We start from the raw sequence: 25,507 nt of genomic DNA on the forward strand, positions 1-25,507 counted from the left end.
AAAACAACTGTGTTGTTGCAGCAAGCCCACAAATAACCACCAGACACAAAAGCACCTCAGTTATTTAATCAAAATAGGCACAGACAAGTCCATGGTTATTATGGGCCTTCCCAGGCGCAGGCTGCAGCTTCCCGTCATATCAGTTTCTGCAATATGTCATTCAATTCTTGTTTGATTTCTCCTGGGTCAGTTTCTCCACTTCCTTCATGAACCGGAGGCACAGCTCATCTTGCCATGGTAAAGCTACACACTGAACAGCCACAGGGAGTCCCACAGCCCCTTGGATTGCCTGCAGGGACAGAACAAGGCAATAAGGTTTTTTTCCTACCAAATAATGGCTTCTGATGCCCACTACAAAGCAGTTGCTTCCAAACACAACATGGTGACAAACCTTTGCAAAGACCTTGTCCCACATATCATTAAAGTACCCTCTGAAACTCTTCAGCTCCTCCTCATCCTCCTCTGTCACCGACGTGACAGGCACAACCCCAGCAGGGAAGTCCAAGTAGTTATACAAGATGGTGTAACTGGCTCCCACTGCAGAGACAAAAGGACAGGTTAAAACTTAAGTATAGATAAGGGCACCTGGTCAAATCTCTTTGGCACTTCATCTAATCCCCCTACAGCAGAAAGTGCTTTACGATTCACCACTACGAGTCCTACGTGACAGATTCTCCTCCTCCTCCTTTTACTGGTGAGAAGACCGACTGCATAAATCAAGACTTCTCTCAAGCAATAAAACATGGGCCACTTCATACAGGGACTTCTCCATGCCAGTGGCCCTCAATAAGAGACGGCAACTTCTTTCTGGAGACTTCCCGTGGGATCAGATTGGCCCATACATAGTAAGGCCCTGACAAATGTTACAGGGGAAGCACCCACTGAACACATGAGGGGTTATAATCAATGCAGCACTAAGCAACCGTTCCATCAGCACAAGGGTTCCTCCTTGTGCAACATAATATTCTCATTATTTCTCTTCCTCCTTCCCCCAGATCTGTCCTACGTGTTTCCCCAACCCTCCAGAGCATATTTCAGGAAGGTGCATGGAGCAAGAAGGGTGAGAAGTCCCATTGCACCAGTGGTCACCCTCGTGCTAATGCAACAGGTTTGTTGAACACCACCAAAGCTGAATTACACTAGCACTGCCACCTTGCAACTGAGACAGGTGTTTGACAAGAACATGGGCCACTACTGCAAACTCTCATCAACACAATTACTCCAGCACACAAGTACACTTGCTCTCACAAAAGGGGCATAGATTCGCAATTATTCTAAAGCCAGAGCTAGCATGGGAAAAACCCTCCCACCCATCCAAGCCCAGCTGCAGCCCTTGTGACAAATTGCTGTGAACCCATGGGCTTTCAGATGCTGCTGGATTCCAACTCCCATCAGCCCCAGTCAGCATGGTCAGGGATAATGGGAGTTGTAGTCCTACATCTGGAGGGGCACAGCTACCCCACCCTGCCTTAAAGCATGCTGCTACACAATGTCTTATTAGCACAGCTGACTTGGCCTGGATCATCTTATTGCATTTTTACATTTATATTTGGAGATGGAGCAACATCAGATGCACTCATAGCAAAGGGCTTGGTAAGGCCACTTCCGCCATAAGAGGAGGTGGTGCTGCGGGTTCTCATAACCCCTCCCTGTGCGCAGAGGGTGGGTGGCCAGTGATTGGGGTTTCCCGGCTGCGTCAATGGCCGGGCCAGCCAATCCAGTCGGTCAGGGGGTGTGGTCTGGCCGTTAAAGGCAGGGCGCAGCCGGGAGATCTCTCTCTTTTGGCTTCCAGTGCTGCATCCTGGCAACTATCCAGTTGTTTTGACTGCTCCTCAGTCACTGATGTAAGGCCCAGCTGAGCCTTGGGCTACTTTAAAAGAAAGGCAAAGGACAACTGTTCTTGGGTCTGGTGACTATCAAGTTTCAGTCAAGGAGTGGTTAAAGAAAACTGCTTACAACCAAAACTGGAGCAAAGAAACCATTTCCCAAGGCTGCATGACAAAAGCCCCTCTTCAGGCATCCTACATTAGGGTTCAGTCAACAGGTGAGGGAGGACAGCAGCAATGACCAGGTTAGCTATGCTCACCTCTGCCTGGTTGCTGTTCCAGTCACCTACCATGCATTGGAAGCCAAACTTCCGAAGCAGTGAGCCTCCTGTACTCAGACAGGCTCTCTGCGGTTTTTTAGAAGCTTTGACAAGGAGGCTCTCCACTTTGGAAGTTCACTCTCCAAGCTTGTGGAGGGGGGCAGAGCTAATGGCCTCCCTTGAGTGTTTGCTTAACCACTAATGTAGAATGCTTGAAGACAACCAGAGAGATATTTGCTCTCCATTATGTTTTGTTTGCAATTCCCTACTCAGCAGTGACTTAGAGAAGAAGTACTAATACACTGAATGTATTTCCGATCAGGGTTTTTTATTATTATTGCATTGTTCTCTTGTACATTCAGTTAGAAGTACAGAAGTACCATCAACCTCCTCCTCAGGTTGAGAAGATCTTCTGCCACGAACATGAATGCCACTACACATCACCCAAGCATATGTGCCTTTTAAGTAGGAATCTATTGCTGCTAAGCCACACTGACTCATAAAAGGCGGTTAGGTTGTGCAACAAGATATACTGTACATCCAGTCCCCAGAGTATTGTCTGGACAATAAAGAGGCTTCTGTAAACACAAAGGTTGACCATTCTTGGCTTAGAGCATCAGAATCCAGTGCAAGTTGCAGTATACATGAAAGTACTCCAACATATACCAGTGCCCTCTGGAGACTTCATTTCCCATGCAATGTGCAATTACCTGACAATCTCCCAGGAAACCCAATCTTAAAAGCAGGACCCAGGACAGGACAAAGCACCACATCTAGATCTAGCCTCCTCCATTCACCAATGAATTCCTGGCAGTATTCCTAAGAGGGGAGAATAGTTTAAACAAAAAACAAAAAGCAGCAACAGCAACAGCAACAGCAACAGCAACAGGCATACTTCAGCATGAGTGGCTGCCCATGACTGGCAGCAAACAAGAATCTAACCGGAAGAACTAAGCATGGCCCCACCCCCAAAAATCCTGTTCAGTGAATGGCAGGATCCAAGCATCAAATCAAGCATGAGCATAATGACATTCTCTCCAAGGCAGCAGAAATGGGGGTGTTGGGGAGAGGAGAGTACCCTGGAGTCGCACAGAGTTTGAAGCAGGAATCAACTGCTTTGGGCTCGCGTGTGATAAAAAGCAGCAATCAAAAGCCTTACTTAAATAAAGCCCCTTTAAAGCTGCATGTTTCTAAAATCCTCTGCAACTGTCACTTCTGCTGCAGGCACATAGAGAGATGACATTGCTTGGAAAGCAGCAGCAATTTCTGATAAGGAATCATCAGCAAGCCATTTTGTTAGTGCCCTTGCAGCTTGAGTCCTCTTCAAGGACACAGTTCAGAACTCTGGAGAGCAGCCAAGACCTGTCATATTGGGGTCAGCCTCAATAGGTCCTCTCCACCCAATTTCTTCTCTACCAGATGTGGCCACAGGAGCAAAATATGCAGTCCTTCTTCTCTGCACATGTTCACATTTGGATGTAAGAACATAGGACGGTGCCTTAGATTAAGTCAAGCATCTGGCCTCACCCAGCAGTGACTCCCTGGGGCGTCAGACGGGTGTTTTCTCTCAGCCCTACCTGCAGAAGTCAGGGATTTAGAACTTTTAAAGCTCTGGGGTGGACCAAGATGATATAGAGCAATTCAGATGCCAAAGTGACCAAATGAAGTTCGTTACTAATAATACACTGCAGTTGTAACTCTCCGTTATGTCTAAGGATGTTCTTTGCATGACAGACACTCCAGTAACGTCTTTTAACACTGATTTAAATGTACAGCATTATTTAAAATGGAAGGAAGATTTTGTATAAAGCTATGTCAGAACTAGACCTCACTTGGGTACATTACTGGGGGAAACAGCTGCAGAAGGCTATGTGAATAAGCCTAGAAACTTGGCTGGATTTTCATATTACAATCTGAAATAAAACAGATATTGTAATATTTCTCATAGGATGGAAGATTTTGGTCCAAGGCTGACAAAGGTTATAATAGCCTTTCCCATAAACTTCTTGGGACATTTATGGATCTTGAAATACTCTTAACAACAACAACAAAAACCCTAAAAGGAAATTACCTCAATTTCCGTGTGAAGTTCCCAAAGCTCTTTCACAGACCTGAAAATTCAAAAAGAAGCTGCAGGTGAATGAGAAATTGGTGAATTCAGCCTTTATGCTCATCATTTGTACCAAGATGGTGCCTTCCAGGTGTGGCAGACTACAACTCCCATCAGCATGGCCAAAGGTATGATGGGGTTGTAATCCACCACATGAGCTAGTCACGGCCTATGCTACAGGCAGAACTACACAATACCCAAACAATATTTGGTTTGCTAAGGTAGCATATATAGGACTAAGGGGGCATTCGTAAGGAAGAAGGGATGAATGGTACAAAACCCCATCCATGCTCATGAATCCACCTGTGCCTCCATCAAACTAGGTCACACATCCACACTCCAGGGACCAGGGTTACTTCCCATTTTAAAGATTTGTTGAGGAGGAATTAAAAAGTAACCAGGGACGGTTAAGCACCTTCCTAGGTCCTGCCTCAGTTCCCCCCTAAATGCACCAACCTATATTTGCACCACAAGGGCAGCAGGGAGCAGCGATTAGAAACTGCATTTCTCCCCCTTAATATACTACTGTGCATTTTTAAATTTTAAAAATTAAATTTATTATGCTTTTTTTAAAAAAAAAGGCAGCTACAGTGGTGCCCCGCAAGACGAATGCCTCGCAAGACAAAAAACTCGCTAGACGAAAGGTTTTTTCATTCGCGATTTGCCTCACAAGACGAATTCCCCTATGGGCTTGCTTCGCAAGACGAAAACGTCTTGCGACTTTGTTAAACCGTTTAAACCGTGCTTCGCAAGAAGAAAAATTCGCTAGACAGCAAAAATTGCGGAACGAATTAATTTCGTCTTGCGGGGCACCACTGTATTGTACATTTTAGATTTAGACTGCATTTTTCCAGAAAAGCTAAAGGAACTACTTTTCAATAGGCATGTATAGAATTGCACTGCTAAGACTCCTGCACCAGAACTCAGTGAGGCCATATGAAAAGCCAACCCCAATCTGCTTTGATCTATGCTGAAATTTGCAAGCACTGGAAACTAGCCATCACCTGGACCTTCACAGAAGTTACTTAGATCAGGTAGTGTGTGGGGAGGGGGGAGAAATCAGTGAATGCTCCTCCCAGCCATTCTACCCTCAATGACATCTCCTGACTCTTTGCTCCCAGGTTGTGTGGCAGACCAGGTGACCTGCCTGCCACAGCAGGCAGGGAAAGTGGAGAACCAAGTTCAAGGAGGAAACAAGTGGGAATCGTTGCCGTTCTTGTCTTTCCACTGCAGTTGGGGGTTCAAATGGGACACGAACAACATAGCTGCTAGCAATGCTAGCATATGAAAGCTGTGGGCCCACCACACCCCCATCCTGAAGCCTTACCTCTCATTTATGCATGTCAGCATTTCGGAAATACGAAGACTCTAAGGAAACAAAGAAAGGACTGATAGGCTTTGAGCTGAAAATGCCCATTACATAAACACATTATGCTCAAACAGAAGTGTACCTTCCATTTAGGAGGTATAACATTCTTTTTTATTATTAAGTAAATAAATCATCCTTCACTAGTGGGTCCCAGGGTGGGTTACATGAATTAAAAATGTTAAAAACGTGTTGTTGTTGTTTTTTTAAAAAAAAACGCAGTCACAGGAATAGAGTGGATCCTGAAAGCACACAAAGTCAAAGGTAAAGAAGTGTCTTCAGCATTCCATTGCACTGAAATGCAGTGCTAATCAGAACTGTTGCCCATTCACCAGGACTAAAAAATCCCTTCTCAAAAAGTACCAACAGCCATAGGCTGCCTTCTTCAGCAAAGCAAGACAGGAGCTAGAGAAGGGGAACTTACTATTGGCTTGACGATGCAGGATAGAAGGCTTCGAAACCAATTTGGCAACTTTGCTAGAAGCACCAATTCCTTTGCTTTGGGATCCACAGACTCCCCTTTGCTGAAAGGCAACCAAGACAATTAGGTTACACAACCCTGAGTGAATTATATGTTTTCCAAACCTTCAGCCATTTCAGCTCCACAGAACCATCAGCCATGGCTACTGATGTTCAGAACGGAACACTGATCGCTTAACAAAAAGATCCCTTCTTGTCTGGCACGCAGAGGCATTCCCTGTAGGTTATATGTTGCATATAGAGTATGTGACCATTCCAAAATGTTTTCAGTGGTCCTTAATGTTTTTGTTTTACAGTGGTACCTCTGTTTTTGAATGTAATCTGTTCCAGAAGATCGTTCGGCTTCCAAAACATTCAAAAACTGAGGCACAAAGGGCCGTCTGCAATTTCCACTGAGAAAACTGAAAAACACGTAGCAGAAGCTATTTGACTTTCAAGGTGCATTCAAAAACGGAAGCCATTACTTCTGGGTTTCCGGCATTCGAAAACCGAAATGTTCGGCTTCCGAGATGCTTGAAAACTGAGGTACCACTGTATTTCTGATCACACTGTTCTGCTGCCCTCCTGTTTGCCATCCTGACTCTTGGGAGAGAAAGGACAGAATGGAAATTAAAATGCTGCACAATAACATAAAAAAATACTTTTATTTGCATCAGGTAAAAATCCTGATGGTTTGCTTTTTTTTTTTTTTACTATGTTTTGCTATGTTTTATATATACTGTAAGCTGACCAGAGTGGCTGGGAAAACATAGCCAGATGGGCTGGGTATAAATTATTAATTATTATTATTATTATTATTATTAATGAAATTGCAGAATTTCAAAAAATTAAAAAATCAAAGTGAGAGATTGGCTTCATTATTATCAGATAATGGAGGCATATAATTTGGACAAGAAAATCGGCTTCCAGGTGTAAAAGTCAAAATTAGAAACAGAACTGTTAGAACCCCAAACTAAGAATCTGTCAAGAATGTATAACTTGCTGTTGAAATGGAATACTCAGGATGAAACGGTGAAATCTGCTATGATTAAATGGGCACAAGATGTTGGACATAATATTATGTTTGCTGACTGGGAACAGTTATGGACCACAGGTATGAAGTTTGCAGCATGTAATGCCTTAAGAGAGAATATTATGAAAATGATATACAGGTGGTACATGACCCCAGTCAAGCTTGCAAAAATCTATCATTTGCCCGATAACAAATGTTGGAAATGTAAAGAAACGGAAGGTACATTCTTTCACCTTTGGTGGACGTGCCCAAAGATTAAGGCTTTCTGGGAAATGATATATAATGAACTGAAAAAGGTATTTAAATATACCTTCCTGAAGAAACCAGAGGCCTTTCTCCTGGGCATTGTCGGCCAATTGGTGCCAAAGAAGGACAGAACTTTTTTTATGTATGCTACAACAGCAGCAAGAATACTCATTGCAAAGTATTGGAAGACACAAGATTTACCCACTCTGGAAGAATGGCAGATGAAGGTGATCGACTACATGGAATTGGCAGAAATGACTGGCAGAATCCGAGACCAGGGAGAAGAGTTGGTGAAAGAAGACTGGAAGAAATTTAAAGACTATTTACAGAAATATTGTAAAATTAATGAATGTTAGAAGGATGTTGGATAGAAATTAAGGGGTTTCCAGCTGTAATGCTTTAGGAGATACGAAAAAAAAAGGTTTATAAATGGGTAAAAGCTTAATGGTAAGGATTTGCTGAACTAACAAATTGAAGTGGAATACAAAGAAGGGAGGTATGAGGAGGTCTGGGGAAATAAGTGTAAGGAAGATATGTTATGGGGAAAAAATTTGTAACTGTTTTTATGTTGTATTTTGTATTTTGTTTCTTTTTATTTTTTTCATTGTTATATTTTAAAAAACTTTAATAAATATCTTTTGAAAAAAGAAAAAAAAGAAAAATGGAGGCAGGATCTTGCTGATGAGTACATGATGGTGAAAGCCTTTGCACCCAAAGTAAGGTAAGTAACCAATCTTCTTCTTCTTCTTGGGGTTTAATGGTGTGGGTGCATATACACATGCCAGCATTTATACATACAGGAATACTTACAAGCCTTCTAAAAAAGTGGCACAGCCATCAGCAAACAAGCCCTTGGCAGAAATGCTACACATGAAATCATCTGTGCGGCAGGGCTTAAAGGGGACCAGCTAGAAAAGGAAAGCGAGAATGCAGGATGAGAATCTTTCTCTCTGTAATGCCATACAAAGGTAAACTTCTGACTTGCAAAGAAAAATATCAAATCACTCATTCATTCTTCACAGAAAGCATTTTGCAAGAACAGCAGCCAACCTTCCTGGCAGTGACAACTACAGGAAGATCCAGAGAAGGAGGCAGATGTTGTTTCTTTCAAACAACCCTCAACTGAAGCTATTTCTTGCTACCCAGATTCTGGCATTCTAGAGAAATTGGAGAAGTTTCAAAATTTTCTCCCCAAATCATGTGGTGAAAAGAAAAGAAGTAGAATATCCATCCCCACTTAAATGAAAGATTTCTATATGCGGCTATGCTTGAGGTTAGAGCAGTGAGGAATACTGAGTCTAAAGCCAGACACAAATAATCATCATGTATTGTCCATGTTCAGGTCTAGGATCAGCAGATAGCTTATGAAAATGGGAGGCATTAAAGTTAGCATAGTGCAGCAAGTCACAACCCCACCTTATCATGGCATACTGGTCATTCTGAGTTCTCATTCTTTAAGATGTAAAGCACCACAAAAAAAGGAAAAAGGAAACACATTAAAGGACGTTTTTTTCCTTCATTAAAATATGACTGACTTTCTACTCCTTCCTTTCTACTTCTTAGCCACCCCATCTTCTCTTGCCCAGGACATCAATGGAATTATAGGTGGTGTTGGTGGGGAGGGGGGTGTTTGTAGGTGTGGAGACAGATACATACCGTGTGGCCAGCCTTTTCCAGAAGTTGCTTGGTTTCTAGTACAGCCCGTCTCATGGAAGGGCTTGGCATAGTGAAGGAATCTGTGACATAGTAACCTATCCGGAGGGGCTGAGAACTGGAGTACACCTAGATAAAATGAGCACAAGGTTAAGAGAACAGTTTGGACATCAAAACATAACATAATCATTTTGGAGTCTTTAAAGACAGATGCACTAGATCAAGCTTTTAAGTGTCGACATCTTATCCTCCAAAGAATCCTGGGAGCTGCAGTTCACCAGCCACTAAACTACAATTCCCAGCACCCTTAAACTACAGCTCCCAGGATTCTTGGGGACGGGGTTGTGCTTCAAATCTATGGTCTGAATGCAGCCCCATTCTCTACTAGTCAATGATATTTCTCAGAATAATCCCATATCCATGCCAAGAGAAAGCATCTTGAAAATCTGAATTCCCAGTGTAGCTTAAGCAATGATTGCACTACATCTGCACAAGTCTACTTTTCACAATAGGTGATGTTGTGCCATTTTCTACCCTTTTTCTGTAGGGAGAACTGTATCTGAAGAACACCGTTATGCAGTTTCTCATGTAAGTAGGACCCTTCATTTTCCCTCACAAGCTTGTGGGAATAGGATGAGGACTAGGGAGGCTTCCGGTGCGATCCAGAAGGATTTACATGTTGTTCTTAACCTCTTTCACCCCACAATACCCTTGCCCTCAGCACAGACAGTCAGGAATACAGGTCCAATGTTCACAGACACTCCCTCCAGACTAGAATAGACTAATAAACTGCACAATCTGGGATGGCAGCAGAACTTAAAATATGAGCCAGAGATGCCTGCTAGATCTTACTTTAAAGTGCCAATGCTGTGTGAGGTACTAATATGGAACGCATCCTCCGAGTGTATGAAGAGAGCCTGTTGCATCTCATCACAGCACACTCCAGCACACCTGGGATTAGGGTGAAGGTTTCTAGGGCAGAGGATATAACATTCCCCATAGAAATGAGCACCAGAACCTCCATTTTGTGAAGCTCAAGGTTTGCACTGCAAGGAAAACACTCTTATTCCTCTCGGACCTTAGTCACCCCAGTTCTTTCAAGGTACAAAGGGGGTCATGCCAACTAGCCTCGTCTCCTCCCCATGTCCAGCCTGGACATCTGCAGAGAGGCAGCCCTCAGGCATATATAAGCTGCACCCATGAAGGATCACTCCCTGCAAATGTCTGTGCTGTACACACAGATCCCAGGTTTGGGGCTAGTCATAGAATCATAGCCAGATTGCACAGGTAAAGGATTTAGACAAACCCCTCCCCGCAATGTTCAGCAACTAAATAAATGTGTGTCTCTCAGCAGTGAATACTGTATGTTAAACTCTTGAGCATCAGTACGTAAGGTGTTGTTTTTTAATCCCACATATTGGAAGTGGCCCAAAAGGAAGGGCAGAGCAATGTTACTGCTTTCACCATGCATCTGATTATCATAAAAATGAGGGTGCCTTTTCCTTCAGCCTCTCACCTGCTCATTGAAGGGGAGGGGAGGCACTGTGGGATCCAGCCGGAACATTTCATTGCACAAGAGAGCTCTTAAGCAGAGAACTAAGCTGTCAACATCTTTTGCCATTGGCCCTATGCCAGCAATCACTGGAATAAAAAATAAAAGAGAACAAGTCTTGACAATAGGATCGTCTTTCAAAACAGGGAAAACACTTCTGGGAGCAAGGCATCATGGGGTCAGAGCACTAACTGAAGCTCTTTTCACCACAGAAAGCGAGTAAGAAGAAATCCAGTAAAAGCTAACTCATAACAAATTGCCCTGCTGTCTAACACCCCTTTAGAATCTCTTCACCATTCAATAAACAATGAAAACTGAAGCCTTTAAAAAAAAAACCTGTGATATCTGAAAAGCAAATTAAATACTACTGTAAAGGGACTTATGGAAGAAGCTGGTCAGTTATTTATTACAGGAAGGGCGTGGGCTACGTGCAGACCTCAACACAGAGACCTTTCTTGCTAGAATTTCCACATCTGCTGCCACTCAGAAACCTCTTCAATTTTTAAAAAGCTTCTGGTCCTCATGACTGAAGATTTCTACTTCAACATGACAGCAAAATATCAACACACATCCCTAACAGCATGTTTTTAGAACTCATTTTGCAATTTTTAAAAGGATGACAAGGTAGAGTGTTGTTTTTTAGGAAAAAAGTGTATAAAGTTGGGTTAACCCATTACTATGTAAGAATTCAAAGCTACCACATTTTCGCCACCTCGACATCTTACTCTTTCCAAGCAAATTATAATCACCAACCTGATTTCTGCCCACGAATGCTTGGTATAATTCCTTTTTTGCTGTGAAAAGATCACCAGAGAAGATGTTTCAGCACAGCTTTCAGGGTTGCTGGTTTCCAACACCTAAGTTTCCACAGTGTTCTAACAGGGAACCTATTCCCAGACCCCAGCAGAGATGCTGCTTCTCACCCCTTTGAGGGTTCTCTCCACTGAATGAGGGATAAATCTTAGCCAGCAATCTAGCGCATCCCATTAAAGGAAACTCCCAAAAGGCCTTTTGTCCAAGCAGGGAAAAGTTGAGAGACTGGCAAAGTAAATCCCATTAAGTTCAATGCAACTTACTCACAGATAAGAGAGCATAGGATTGCTGCCCATTTCGAAAGTGCACATCAGTAAAAAAAGAAGAAGAATAAGAATTAACTCCCCAACAAGTTTAGTGCCTGTGCAAGAACTTAAATTTGTAGCTTTCTGCTCCAAGGGTTAACAGCTTGCCTGATTCTTGGGAGTCTTCTGCCTTTATGTGTACAATGAACCTGGATCCTACAAAGAACAGCCCTCACCAGCCCCCAAGAAAGGCTTTAGTCTATATATATATATATATATATATATATATATATATATATATATGCAGGTTTTGGTGTCTTCGGGTGTCTTCCCGTGTAAGAGTCGGGGTGTCTGTGCGACGTTTCGACGAGGTCTCACTCGTCATCTTCAGGCTGGTGCTTTCGGCTTCTTGTTACTGGAACAGAGCAGAGTCTGGTGTTTGAGTTCCTATAAATACTGTTGAGGGGTGTGGTGTATAGCCTCCAATGTTCTGGGCAGAGAGGAAGTTCCTAGATTAGTGTGCCTTTTCTTCTTTTGTTCCTTAATTACTTGGGGGATATCTTGGGTGATTTCATGAGTGATATTCTGAATACCACTGGGTGGGTCATTAAGTGTAGATTAGTTGCTAAAGCTTTCGTGTCTTGACCTCTTGAGCTTGTGAAGAGTTTTTCTGAGAAGATGGCTGTGCTGCATTTAGTTGTGCTCTGGCTTGGCTTCGTGTATAGGGGCGAAGCCAAGCCAGAGCACAACTAAATGCAGCACAGCCATCTTCTCAGAAAAACTCTTCACAAGCTCAAGAGGTCAAGACACGAAAGCTTTAGCAACTAATCTACACTTAATGACCCACCCAGTGGTATTCAGAATATCACTCATGAAATCACCCAAGATATCCCCCAAGTAATTAAGGAACAAAAGAAGAAAAGGCACACTAATCTAGGAACTTCCTCTCTGCCCAGAACATTGGAGGCTATACACCACACCCCTCAACAGTATTTATAGGAACTCAAACACCAGACTCTGCTCTGTTCCAGTAACAAGAAGCCGAAAGCACCAGCCTGAAGATGACGAGTGAGACCTCGTCGAAACGTCGCACAGACACCCCGACTCTTACACGGGAAGACACCCGAAGACACCAAAACCTGCATTCCTGTACCCGTGAAAATCTACGAAAGCATATATATATATATATATATATATATATATATTTGTTGTTGTTTAGTCGTTTAGTCGTGTCCGACTCTTCGTGACCCCATGGACCAGAGCACGCCAGGCACTTCTGTCCTCCACTGCCTCCCGCAGTTTGATCAAACTCATGCTAGTAGCTTCAAGAACACCATCCAACCATCTCATTCTCTGTCGTCCCCTTCTCCTTGTGCCCTCCATCTTTCCCAACATCAGGGTCTTTTCCAGGGAGTCCTCTCTTCTCATGAGGTGGCCAAAGTATTGGAGCCTCAGCTTCACGATCTGTTCTTCCAGTGAGCACTCAGGGCTGATTTCCTTAAGAATGGAGAGGTTTGATCTTCTTGCAGTCCATGGGACTCTCAAGAGTCTCCTCCAGCACCATAATTCAAAAGCATCAATTCTTCGGCGATCAGCCTTCTTTATGGTCCAGCTCTCACTTCCATACATCACTACTGGGAAAACCATGGCTTTTACTATACGGACCTTTGTTGGCAAGGTGATGTCTCTGCTTTTTAAGATGTTGTCTAGGTTTGCCATCGCCTTTCTCCCAAGGAGCAGGCGTCTTTTAATTTCGTGACTGCTGTCACCATCTGCACTGATCATGGAGCCCAAGAAAGTAAAATCTCTCACTGCCTCCATTTCTTCCCCATCTATTTGCCAGGAGGTGATGGGCCCAGTGGCCATGATCTTCGTTTTTTTGATGTTGAGCTTCAGACCATATTTTGCGCTCTCCTCTTTCACCCTCATTTAAAGGTTCTTTAATTCCTCTTCACTTTCTGCCATCAAGGTTGTGTCATCTGCATATCTGAGGTTGTTGATATTTCTTCCGGCAATCTTAATTCCGGCTTGGGATTCATCCAGCCCAGCCTTTCGCATGATGAATTCTGCATATAAGTTAAATAAGCAGGGAGACAATATACAGCCTTGCCGTACTCCTTTCCCAATTTGGAACCAATCAGTTGTTCCATATCCAGTTCTAACTGTAGCTTCTTGTCCCACATAGAGATTTCGCAGGAGACAGATGAGGTGATCAGGCACTCCCATTTCTTTAAGAACTTGCCATAGTTTGCTGTGGTCAACACAGTCAAAGGCTTTTGCATAGTCAATGAAGCAGAAGTAGATGTCTTTCTGGAACTCTCTAGCTTTCTCCGTAATCCAGCGCATGTTTGCAATTTGGTCTCTGGTTCCTCTGCCTCTTCTAAATCCAGCTTGCACTTCTGGGAGTTCTCGGTCCACATACTGCTTGAGCCTTCCTTGTAGAATTTTAAGCATAACCTTGCTAGCATGTGAAATGAGTGAAATTGTGCGGTAGTTGGAGCATTCTTTGGCACTGCCTTTCTTTGGGATTGGAATGTAGACTGATCTTCTCCAATCCTCTGGCCACTGCTGAGTTTTCCAAACTTGCTGGCATATTGAGTGTAGCACCTTAACAGCATCATCTTTTAAAATTTTAAACAGTTCATATATAGCTTAAATGCTGTCTTTTAAGGCTGCAAACTTGCACTGTACCTAATTCGGCCACCTGTGGTTTTGAATCCACAAATTCCACAGAAAGCAGCCGGGATACGAATGCTGCCTCCTATATCTGTACCAAAGCCCAAGATGGATCCTCCGCTTTTAATAAGAGCACCTTCGCCTCCTGAAGAACCACCTGGACTTTTGGAATGATCCAGAGGATGGAGCGTCTGACCAAAGATCAGGTTGCTGCAGTCATAGCTAAAAACACAAGAGAAGGCCGTCAGATGATTAAGCCACAGCTAAGTCAAATATACCCTTGCCGCCCCCTATCCCAGATAGGATCCGTGCTATGGCTGCAGCTCCCTTGCCCAACCCCCTATATAAATATATTTATTTACTTATTTCATAACACTTATGCACCACTTGATTGGATAAAACCCTCAAAGCGGTTTACAAAAAAAAAAAAGGATAAACTCATCCATAAGATGAATCAGTAACAATCTAAGACTTTCAAAAAGAAAAATAGCAATGGACTAAAAACAGAATAAAACTTGCATCAACTTTCTAAACATCCAGGTAGGGTTGCCTAAACAAAAATGCTTTTCACAGGCACCAAAAAGTATACAGTGAAGGTGCCCGATTCATATCAATAGGCAGTGAGTTCCAAAGTGTAGGTGCCGCCACACTAAAAAGTGAGGAAGACCAGGCCAGAGGCTACACACACCATCAGCTCCTGATAGAACCAGCAATGGCCTGAGAGGCTTGTCAGGGCACCTGATTACCACCTTCACTGGGGCTGCTGAAGACCTGTGTGCACTGAGGGAAGGCAGAACGGAGGGAGAGCAGGCCAGGGAGCACACATACCACTGACTCAGGTGGCTCAAGAGGACTCTGCCACTGTACTTTTGATATAATGTAGTAGTTTTAGTGTTTTAAAATTGTAACCCACCTCAGGTGCCTTGGCAGAAAGGCAGAATTAAAATCCAGTGCATAAAATAAACAAATCCTGTCATTATGTTCCAGTCTCAGATATTACCCTGCCCTTTAACCACAAGAATTCATGAGGCACCTAACAAAGTATGGAGTCAGAACAAACCCTTTTAAACACCAACAAAATGAAACAATCAGGAATTGTCTAATGAAGCATGATGCAAGTTACCAATCCTCTCATTACCACAGAGCTGCCCATCACAACAAAAGGGTTGGGTGGACAGTGGGTTGAGAGAGAAGGTGGGGTCATATACCACTTGACAAGCAGGAAGCAACTATTCCACAGCTATTCAGAGGCTGATTTCAAGAGAAAACAAAGCTATAGAGAGCTCTGGAAAAGTCTTGCTGCCTAGCTAACAAAACCACTTGCCACACTCCACTGCAATCACAACAATGCCCAACAGTTTAAATGCTTAAAAGAACAAAAAAAAAACAACCCACATTTGTGATTGTTTCTAGAAGGCCTATTATAAACCATAAGGGTGCAGTTTTGCAGCATTCAGTTCATAGCTTCTGTCTGACAGCATTTGTTTCATCTTCTATTTATCCACAGAAAAGTGCTTTCACACATCACATAGTCATCCCAGGCTTCTGATGTGTGAAAACACCTATTGAGTTTAAAGAATCAGAGTAATCTAGCCCAATCTCTTGCCAATGCACAATATCTATAGACTGGAGTTATTGATATTAGAATTCTTGACACTCACAGTATTGTGAGCATGCAAAGTAAGAAGTTCCCTCTGATATATGCACCACTCAGAGAGGCCAGCAGGCAAATGGGGAGAGTTTAAATTTCCTCTTTCGCCTACTCTTCTTCCTAGAGTAACAGGCTCGAGCAAATAAACTGAACAAGAACTACTCTCTGGCAAAAGGAACAGAAACAAGTGTAGTTTATTGTTCCTTAATGGAGGCTCAATTAACTTACATAAAAATAAAACTTAATTAAAGCATAGAATCTGAGTTGGGAAGTATCTCAGAGGTCATCTAGCTGCCCCCACCTGCCCCTTGCTGAGCAAGGAAATCCATTGCTACCTGGTTTTTTAAGCAGTCTAGGTGACCACCTAAGGAAGGCAAGCCCACCCCCTTTCTGAGGCCATCTGTTCCACGGATGAATAGCTCATACCATCAGGAAGTCCTTCCCAATGTTCAGTCAAAATCCTCTTTCATTTAATTTGAACCTGTTAGCTCTGGATCAACAGAGAAGAAAAATTTTGCTCTACCATTTACAGTATGTGACTTCAAACATTTGGCTGTCATGTTGCCCCTGAATTATCTCTTCTACAGGTGAACCATATTCAACTCCTTTCCTCATAGTATTTGTTATTTGTGTAAATGCCCACACAGAAATATAGCAAAGGGGGTGTTATATGATTTACCTCAATAAAGACTGGGGAACATTGGTTTTTACAAATGGAATTGCTCCTTGATGTTTCAGCACCTGAATGACAACTGCATCTGTTGCTGCAGGCAGGTTGAGATGCTTCACCAGGCCCAATGTGGAGTCATGGCCCTGGGGGTGGGGTGGGGAAGAGAACAGAGTTAAGATATCTGGTTCCTACCCCAGATCCTTCAGATATCAAACAGTAATGCTGCCTGCAATATAAGTCACAATGCTCTTTCACATATGAATTGGCTAGTAATATTCCTGATGATGGAGAGTTTTATCTATGGAGAAATTTGAAGCGAGTATCAGTTGTATCCAACATGGCTACATTCATGTCAACATGTACACTAGAAGGCTAACAGGCCAGTCCCACTGCCACTGTTCAGTAGGATTTCCCCTCCACACAGGATTCTAGCACAGCAATTGGTTTTGTAAAGGAATTGACCCAGCAAAAGATAGTGCTCCACTACGTGCAGGAGGGCATTCGCAACCAAACACATATCTCCTACTACAATGCAAATTGAAAGAGGATCTTCTGCAACTGATGGGGCTGGATCTTGGCACATACGAAAGCAGTTAGAAGACTGATCATCACATCAAATTATGGAAACTCCACTATGCAACTGCCATGTCACACTGAAAAACTGCCCCCAAATTAGGAACAGCACATCATTCTGAATGAATCAGACCCCAAGGAATGGGATCCAAGTAGGGTTGTCATACATCTGGAATTTCCTGGACATACCCAAAATACTGCAGTCAGAAGCAGTGTCCAGGCAGAAATCAGCAGAAATGTCCAGGAAAATCCAGACGTATGGCGACCCATTATTTGTGCCGCTTTTCCTTAAAAATAGCTTTAAAAGGTCAACAACTTTGGCCAAAAACAACAACTTTTGTGCCCTGATTTTCACTTTCTGAAATATGGCAACCTTGGATCCAAGTCTCATTTCTGCAAAAAGTATAGATGTCATGCTACAATGCCAATCCCACACTGCCCCTCAGATTCTGCTAAATAAGAAGTTTGCCTCAGCAATTTTTCTAAGACATGGTTTCTCTACAAATTTACTGGTTTGACATATGAGCACAGGGCATTGTTGCCCATGGCCAAGATTGGTGGTACCTTGCAGTCAATGGAGTCCTTGATGCTGATGGGAACGCCATAGAGCAAACCCTTCTTCCCCTGACTTTTCACGTGCAGAAGCTGAGACTCACAATCTTCCAGATAATCGGTCACACAGTTGACATCTCTAGTCACTTTCAAGGCCTGTGAAAAGCAGGAAAAGGCAATCAGTTCAACCCACCTTCCAAGGCAGTCTGTTCTACAGCTTAGTACCTCATATAATCAGGACATACTTCCCAATAGTTAAGTCAAATCCCCTTTTATGTACTTGGGAGTTTGGGTTCTACCCACTGGAGCAATAGAAATAAAGTTTCCCCAGCCCAGATGGTTGGGGTAGAAATAATATATTACTACTACTACTACTACTACTACTACTACTACTACTACTATTTCTCCACCATCTATGCAACTTATCAAGTTTAATAAATAAAATGAAATTATGGGGGGGGGGTTATTGCTTTGTTTTATTATGTATCTTATGCTCTCATTTTGTATTTTGATGTTGTGCACTGCCGTGCTATCTTCAGATGAAGGGCAGTACCCAAATTTAATTAATAAATAAAAATATTTGAAGACTGCTATCATATTGCCTCTTAACCATCTATTCTCCCGGCTAAACATAGCAAACTCTTTCAACTTTTCCTCACAGGACTGGATCAACAGGCCCCTCACTATCCTTGTCCTTCTCCTCTGGACTCTTTCCAATGAAAGTTACTTTTCAAACCTATCGATTCAGGGTTGGAATGCAAGGGGAATACATGTTGGCACCCTGAGCTGCAGACTGAAGTTCAGGCAAATGATTTACAGTCTGCTATGTAGCATTTATTTGCTTGAGTTGACAAAACCACTTCCGTTCCCGCTGTAGTACTAAGTCCCCAGTGGCACACGGGGAACAAATTAAGTGCAAAACATTGTGGACAATATTGGTGCTATATGAACAACAACAACATAGATGCCCAACACAAAAACCTTCAAGTATTCAACATTTACAAAGCACCTAAAATTTTCTAAGCACTGTACAGGTATTATGATATACATTATACAGTGAGTCTGCAGGCAGGGTCTCATAGCCAGGATACAAGAAGTGGGCAGGGAAAGAAACTGGGGCAAATAAACAAATCCAGAAAATTGGAGCAGAGTGATTTTTCAGGCAGGGAGCAGGAACACAAGCTCCCAGCAGCTGTCAATATGGGGTCAGTTCCCTTTCACCCTGGATTACCTTGAACAAAGGGCAGTTTACCAGCCAAAACTTCACTCTGTCCATCACATTCCCTTCCCCACTCATTTCCCATTGCTTTTGGTGGAATGTCAGCCACACCTCACCTGATCCATGTAGGCATAGAGGACATTCTCAGGTGAGAGTGATCCATCCCTCAGTTTCCCACAGAGTTCAGGAAGAGCCAAAGACAAGATGGGTTCTGGTTTGTGACCTGGACTCTGAAGGAGAAATAGTAATAATAATAAAAAGTAAAAAAAAAAAATCAAGTCCAGTGTTGTTTTTTTCATGGGGTACACATACCCCTAAACATTTTGTGAATCTAAGTTTGACCTCATTGAGGGGCAGTACTTCAATATGAGTAGGAAAATGAGAGTACCCCTAAACACTGATCGAGTCCATTATACACACACACACACAAACACACACACACACACATATATATATATATATATATATATATATATATATATATATGCAGGTTTTGGTGTCTTCGGGTGTCTTCCCGTGTAAGAGTCGGGGTGTCTGTGCGACGTTTCGACGAGGTCTCACTCGTCATCTTCAGGCTGGTGCTTTCGGCTTCTTGTTACTGGAACAGAGCAGAGTCTGGTGTTTGAGTTCCTATAAATACTGTTGAGGGGTGTGGTGTATAGCCTCCAACGTTCTGGGCAGAGAGGAAGTTCCTAGATTAGTGTGCCTTTTCTTCTTTTGTTCCTTAATTACTTGAGGGATATCTTGGGTGATTTCATGAGTGATATTCTGAATATCACTGGGTGGGTCATTAAGTGTAGATTAGTTGCTAAAGCTTTCGTGTCTTGACCTCTTGAGCTTGTGAAGAGTTTTTCTGAGAAGATGGCTGTGCTGCATTTAGTTGTGCTCTGGCTTGGCTTCGTGTATAGGGGCGAGCTATGGTTTTGTGCCTTGTGCCAGCCAGATCTGTGTAGGGATTGCAGGGGGGTGCAGCATCCGGAGGTGCCACTATAGTTTGGCTACTGGATGGAGTCTGTAATATGTCTGTGGAGAGGGTCTGGGTTTGGGTCTGGTGTGGTTGATTGGTGACGGCGTTCTGTGTGCCTCTGGTTCTGGTGTCGGTTTTTGTGGGGAGGGCTAATTTCCAGATGTCTGGCAGGCGGGACGTGTCGTCACGCTTGTTCATGTTGTGAGGGTGTTTCTCTATCTCGATGGCTTCCATGATTATTCTCTTGTGGTGATGTTCCATGTTAAAGAGCAATTTGGAATCTGCAAAATTAATTTCGTGTCCTGTTTCTTTCATGTGTTGGAAAAGAGAGGAAGTTTTTTCTTCTTTTTTGACGGCATTCTTGTGTTCTGCGATACGTGCATTTATTCGTCTGTTTGTTTGTCCAATGTACGTGGCTGGGCAGACTTTGCAGGGTATTTCATAGACCCCTTGGTTTTCCAGCTGGATTTTGTCTTTTGGGTTTCTGAGGATATTGGCTATTTTTTGGTTGGTGCAGAAGGCTGTTTTGATATTGTGTTTCTACAAAAAACCTGATGGCTCCCTAGGACACACTATCTACCGGAAAAAAACACACACCAACCGCTACTTACATGCACAATCACACCACCACCCTGCACAAATAAACTCCGTAGCCAAGACTCTCATCTCCAGAACCAAACGCCTGGCTGACAAAGACCACTTGACAACTGAGTTACAGAATCTCTCAAATGTGTTAATTGCCAATGGATACCAGAAAAACAGGGTTACGAAGCTAATCCAAAAAGAAACACCCCCCAAAAACCAAGACACAGAAGAAAACAATGGCATGGCCCTCCTTCCTTATATCAAGGGCACTACAGACAAAATCAGCAAAATCCTCCATAAACACAATATCAAAACAGCCTTCTGCACCAACCAAAAAATAGCCAATATCCTCAGAAACCCAAAAGACAAAATCCAGCTGGAAAACCAAGGGGTCTATGAAATACCCTGCAAAGTCTGCCCAGCCACGTACATTGGACAAACAAACAGACGAATAAATGCACGTATCGCAGAACACAAGAATGCCGTCAAAAAAGAAGAAAAAACTTCCTCTCTTTTCCAACACATGAAAGAAACAGGACACGAAATTAATTTTGCAGATTCCAAATTGCTCTTTAACATGGAACATCACCACAAGAGAATAATCATGGAAGCCATCGAGATAGAGAAACACCCTCACAACATGAACAAGCGTGACGACACGTCCCGCCTGCCAGACATCTGGAAATTAGCCCTCCCCACAAAAACCGACACCAGAACCAGAGGCACACAGAACGCCGTCACCAATCAACCACACCAGACCCAAACCCAGACCCTCTCCACAGACATATTACAGACTCCATCCAGTAGCCAAACTATAGTGGCACCTCCGGATGCTGCACCCCCCTGCAATCCCTACACAGATCTGGCTGGCACAAGGCACAAAACCATAGCTCGCCCCTATACACGAAGCCAAGCCAGAGCACAACTAAATGCAGCACAGCCATCTTCTCAGAAAAACTCTTCACAAGCTCAAGAGGTCAAGACACGAAAGCTTTAGCAACTAATCTACACTTAATGACCCACCCAGTGATATTCAGAATATCACTCATGAAATCACCCAAGATATCCCTCAAGTAATTAAGGAACAAAAGAAGAAAAGGCACACTAATCTAGGAACTTCCTCTCTGCCCAGAACGTTGGAGGCTATACACCACACCCCTCAACAGTATTTATAGGAACTCAAACACCAGACTCTGCTCTGTTCCAGTAACAAGAAGCCGAAAGCACCAGCCTGAAGATGACGAGTGAGACCTCGTCGAAACGTCGCACAGACACCCCGACTCTTACACGGGAAGACACCCGAAGACACCAAAACCTGCATTCCTGTACCCGTGAAAATCTACGAAAGCATATATATATATATATACACAGTATTTGGCAATCAAACTACATTGCTGACTCACACCAACTGCTTCTATACTCCCACAACATAAAAGCAAGTACTTGTGTTTCAACAGAGCAAGAGGAGGGATGCTGCTAAAACTATTTTTGTTGCACAACCTAACGCTATCCTCTGGAAAGAGTACTTGACTGGACCTGAAGATACTGATCAAAAAACCTGCTTTCAGCAATTCTCAGACACAATTACTCATTGGCTGGTAACATGGGAGCAGCCTCCTTTGCAAGACTGATTCAGGCTTGACTGCATCCATTGCTTGGATAATAGAAGTGGTACAACTGACAGTGTTAAAGGCCTTCCAACCAGTGGTGGAGCTACCTGCTCCGGCACTGGGAATGGCATACATCCGGGGGCATGGCTGGTGTGCATCCCAGGGGCCGTGGTGCGTGTCCCAGGGGGTGTGGTGCACATCCCGGGGGCGTGGCTCGCCACCCGTGGGGGTGTGGCATGCATCGGGGGGGGGCACATTGAGCGGCATGCGTCCCAGGGCATGCGCGGCGACCATGGGCATCCCAGGGCGTATGTGGCGAGCACCGAGCATCCCGGGGGGCAGGGGCAGCTGCGATGGCACCCAGGGCGGCCTGCTCCCCCCACCCCCACCTTCATCCACCAGTGCTTCCAACACTCCATCACATTAAGATTAACAGCCAATGGAGCACTTGATGACATGGCCTGATGAATTCCTCTCTCTCTCAGATCTTGATTGCATGGAGACTGGACTTGTTGTGGCCACATTGTTTCTTCACTGTTTCTTCCATTGCACTCTGAGACAGGTAGGTAGCTTGCATTTCAGGGTCTTGTACTGTCCTAACCACACTTAGCGAGGGAATCACACTCACTCCAAGGCCACTTGTTGAGTGGAACAGTGGGTGGGGTGGCCCACACTTCCTCCCCACTCTCTCCGCCCCACAGCTGAGCACTTATGGTTGAATTTGCAACCATATGTTTAACACACGTAAGATGTGATTGTGATGTACCTCTGAAAGTATACTGGGAACTTTCCAGTTCTTCGATCTAAGATTTATTGAGCTTGAAATCTACAACATACTTTAAAAATCATCATCATCACTGTTGTGTAATGGTTGGAGTAGGACCATGGAGACTAAATTTCAAATCTCAATTCACTCAGGAAGCTCACTGAGCAAGTCACTTTCTCTCAATCTATTTTGAACTGTTAATTAAATAAATCCAAGCCTTTGATTGGATTGTGACACCTCAGTCACCAGCCCAGCCCAACTCACATAAGTTTAGCAAGCAAAACTTTCTTCACCATCATTCTACCACATTTCAGTGCTTGGCTGTTCTTAATACCACAAACTATGGTAAAGGACCCCTGGACCGTAAAGTCCAGCCAAAGGTTACTATGGGGTGCAGCGCTCATCTCGCTTCAGCCGAGGGAGCCGGCGTTTGTCCACAGACAGCTTTCCGGGTCATGTGGCCAGCGTGACTAAACCACTTCTGGTTCAATGGGACACCGTGACGAGTGCCAGAGCGCACGGAAACGGCGTTTACCTTCCTGCCACAGCGGGGCCTATTTATCTACTTGCACTGGCGTGCTTTAGAACTGCTAGGTTGGCAGGAACTGGGATAGAGCAGCAGGAGCTCACCCCATTGTGCGGATTTGAACTGCCAGCCAAAGAGGCTCAGTGGTTTAGACCACAGCGCCACCCACTCCCACCACAAAAAGCCATGGCAGCAGAGGCAAATAGATTTCTGCAGGCATAAGCTTTTGTAAAGTTCACACTTAATATGCTTGTGTCTGGAAGTTGCCACAAAGTACATGGTAATGAGTCAAGATCAAACTAGTGGGACGTACTTCTGCCCACATATGCAACTGTTGCACAGAACAGACTCCATGCAGCTTCTCTCTCTGCCACAGCACTGTGAAAAGGCACAGCTCCGTTTTAGGAACCCTTAAAGCATGCGCAAGGAAAATCAATATGGGGGCCGCCATCCCCTTCTGGGGGCCACGTACCAGTGGTGCACAGATTCAGAAGTTAAAGTGAGCAGAGCAATGCATGTAAAAATTGCTTTCATACAGCAGACTAGTTTCAGCGCGCAACACACAGACACACCCCTTCTCCGTCTTCCATCCAGGAAAAGTAATTGAATATCAGAGTCCAAGGACACCTTGCAGCGGGGGAAGGAGTACACGCACCCACACACACTCAATGAGATGCTGAAATAGGGCCAATGGGGGGCGGCGGCTGGGAAGAAGGAGTCTTGGTGTGTGCATTCACACACACACCGGGGACAGAGGCTTCTCACCACAGCCTTAAAGTTACAGGAGGAACTTTCGACGTTAGGGCTGCAGCTGCCTCTGCCCCGTGACCCTCCAGGGGGACAAAGCAAGCCGGTCTTTCCGCTTCGGGGGTTTTCCGACGACCCTTGCTCGCTGCCTCCAGCTGCCCCGTACCCCCCCCCCCACACCCGAGGCAGGAATCAGGTGCGCTCAGCGAGTAGCCGCTTCCAGCCCGACGCCGCCTACCTGCTCTTTGAACTTTCGGGCAGCTTTTAGCATTCGCTCCAGCGCGCGCTCTCGCCTTTCTTTCGCCTCTTCCACCTTCCTCTGGACTTTCCTCCGCCGCCGCCATCTCAGCAGGAGCACCGTCGCCGCCGAGCAGCACAAGAGAGCCGAGACGAGGCTGACGCTCATCCTCGTCGGGATCCCGCGCGGCTACTGCTTCGTCCGCTACCTCCGCAGCCAGCTGACAGCTCCGGAAGGCGCGGCCTCCGCAAAGGGCGGAAACTGGATTCAGGGGCTTGAACTCCCACTCGGATTTCTCCAAACACGGCGCGCCGGAAACACATTCTGTTTTCATGCCTTCCTCCTAACCGCACCGTTAAAATCCGGGTTTCCGGATATACAGTGCTGCTGCCCGAGAACCCCCACCTGCGATTTAGAAAGGGTCAAGTTTCTGGTCCGTAACGCAGCGGAGGATGGGAAGCTCTGGTGGCTGAGCGAGGCTCGCCACACGCCAAAGAGGACGGGGCTCCTGCGCCTTTAATAGTTGGGAAGAAGGAGGGATGTCAGCCGGTGTGACTCGCGTAACAAGCCCCAGCAGCTGATTTTCTCCCTTCTACGTTAAAGGTGCAGCAACCCCAGCCTCTTCTCCTCCCCTGGTCATGAGAATGAGCGTAGTCTTTTGCTCATCTAACTTTCCCCAGCTACGTAGACATCCTATGCATCCTAGAGGTATGACAGGGGTCAGGAAGGTTTTTCAGCAGGGGGTGGGTCCACTGTCCCTCAGACCTTGTGGGAGGGCAGGACTATATTTTTTTGGGGGGGGGGGGATGAACGAATTCCTATGCCCCACAAATAATCCAGAGATGCATAATAAATAAAAGCACACATTCTACTCATGTAAAAACAGCAGGTCCTGCAAATAACATAGAGATGCATTTTAAATAAAAGGACACATTGTACTCCTGTAAAAACACGCTGATTCCAGGACCGTCTGGGGGTCAGATTTAGAAGGCCATTGGGCTGGATCCAGCCCCCCGGCCTTAGTTTGCCTACCCATGGTCTACGATGCAGTGGTGTAGCGTGGGGGGTGCAGGGGGGGGGCCGGCCGCATCGGGCGCAACATCTGGGGGTTAGGGTTAGGGGGCGCAAATCCACGGGTTAGGGGGCGCAAATTACTTGCCTTGC

The 25,507-nt window shown here is 44.6% G+C and overlaps 1 protein-coding gene across 1 annotated transcript; it reads right to left on the bottom strand.

Annotated features, from left to right (window-relative positions):
* Positions 1 to 51: 51 nt before the first annotated feature.
* Positions 52 to 24,655, bottom strand: LOC309534530 (fatty-acid amide hydrolase 1-like). Its single transcript, XM_082226750.1, has 15 exons — positions 24,344 to 24,655; positions 19,021 to 19,134; positions 17,698 to 17,841; positions 16,570 to 16,703; positions 14,255 to 14,461; positions 11,259 to 11,299; positions 10,470 to 10,594; positions 8,957 to 9,082; positions 8,111 to 8,208; positions 5,987 to 6,086; positions 5,524 to 5,564; positions 4,158 to 4,197; positions 2,797 to 2,905; positions 392 to 537; positions 52 to 289 (listed from the first exon to the last, which is right to left on the bottom strand). The coding sequence occupies exons 1-15, from the start codon at positions 24,509 to 24,511 to the stop codon at positions 161 to 163; spliced, it is 1,722 nt and encodes a 573-aa protein (XP_082082876.1). The 5' UTR covers positions 24,512 to 24,655; the 3' UTR covers positions 52 to 160.
* Positions 24,656 to 25,507: the final 852 nt, after the last annotated feature.

The sequence above is a fragment of the Podarcis vaucheri genome (genome assembly GCF_965113315.1).
Source record: "Podarcis vaucheri genome assembly, chromosome: 6".
NCBI classification, from domain to species: Eukaryota; Metazoa; Chordata; class Lepidosauria; order Squamata; family Lacertidae; genus Podarcis; species Podarcis vaucheri.

Excerpts from the sequence above, each read along its gene's own strand:
- LOC309534530 (XM_082226750.1), bottom strand. The coding sequence starts at position 24,511 with ATGAGCGTCAGCCTCGTCTCGGCTCTCTTGTGCTGCTCGGCGGCGACG. Across the intron at positions 6,087-8,110 it reads GCCACTTTTTTAGAAGGCTT|CAAAGGGGAGTCTGTGGATC; the intron begins GTAAGTATTCCT and ends GTTGCCTTTCAG. Across the intron at positions 290-391 it reads GGGACAAGGTCTTTGCAAAG|GCAATCCAAGGGGCTGTGGG; the intron begins GTTTGTCACCAT and ends CTGTCCCTGCAG.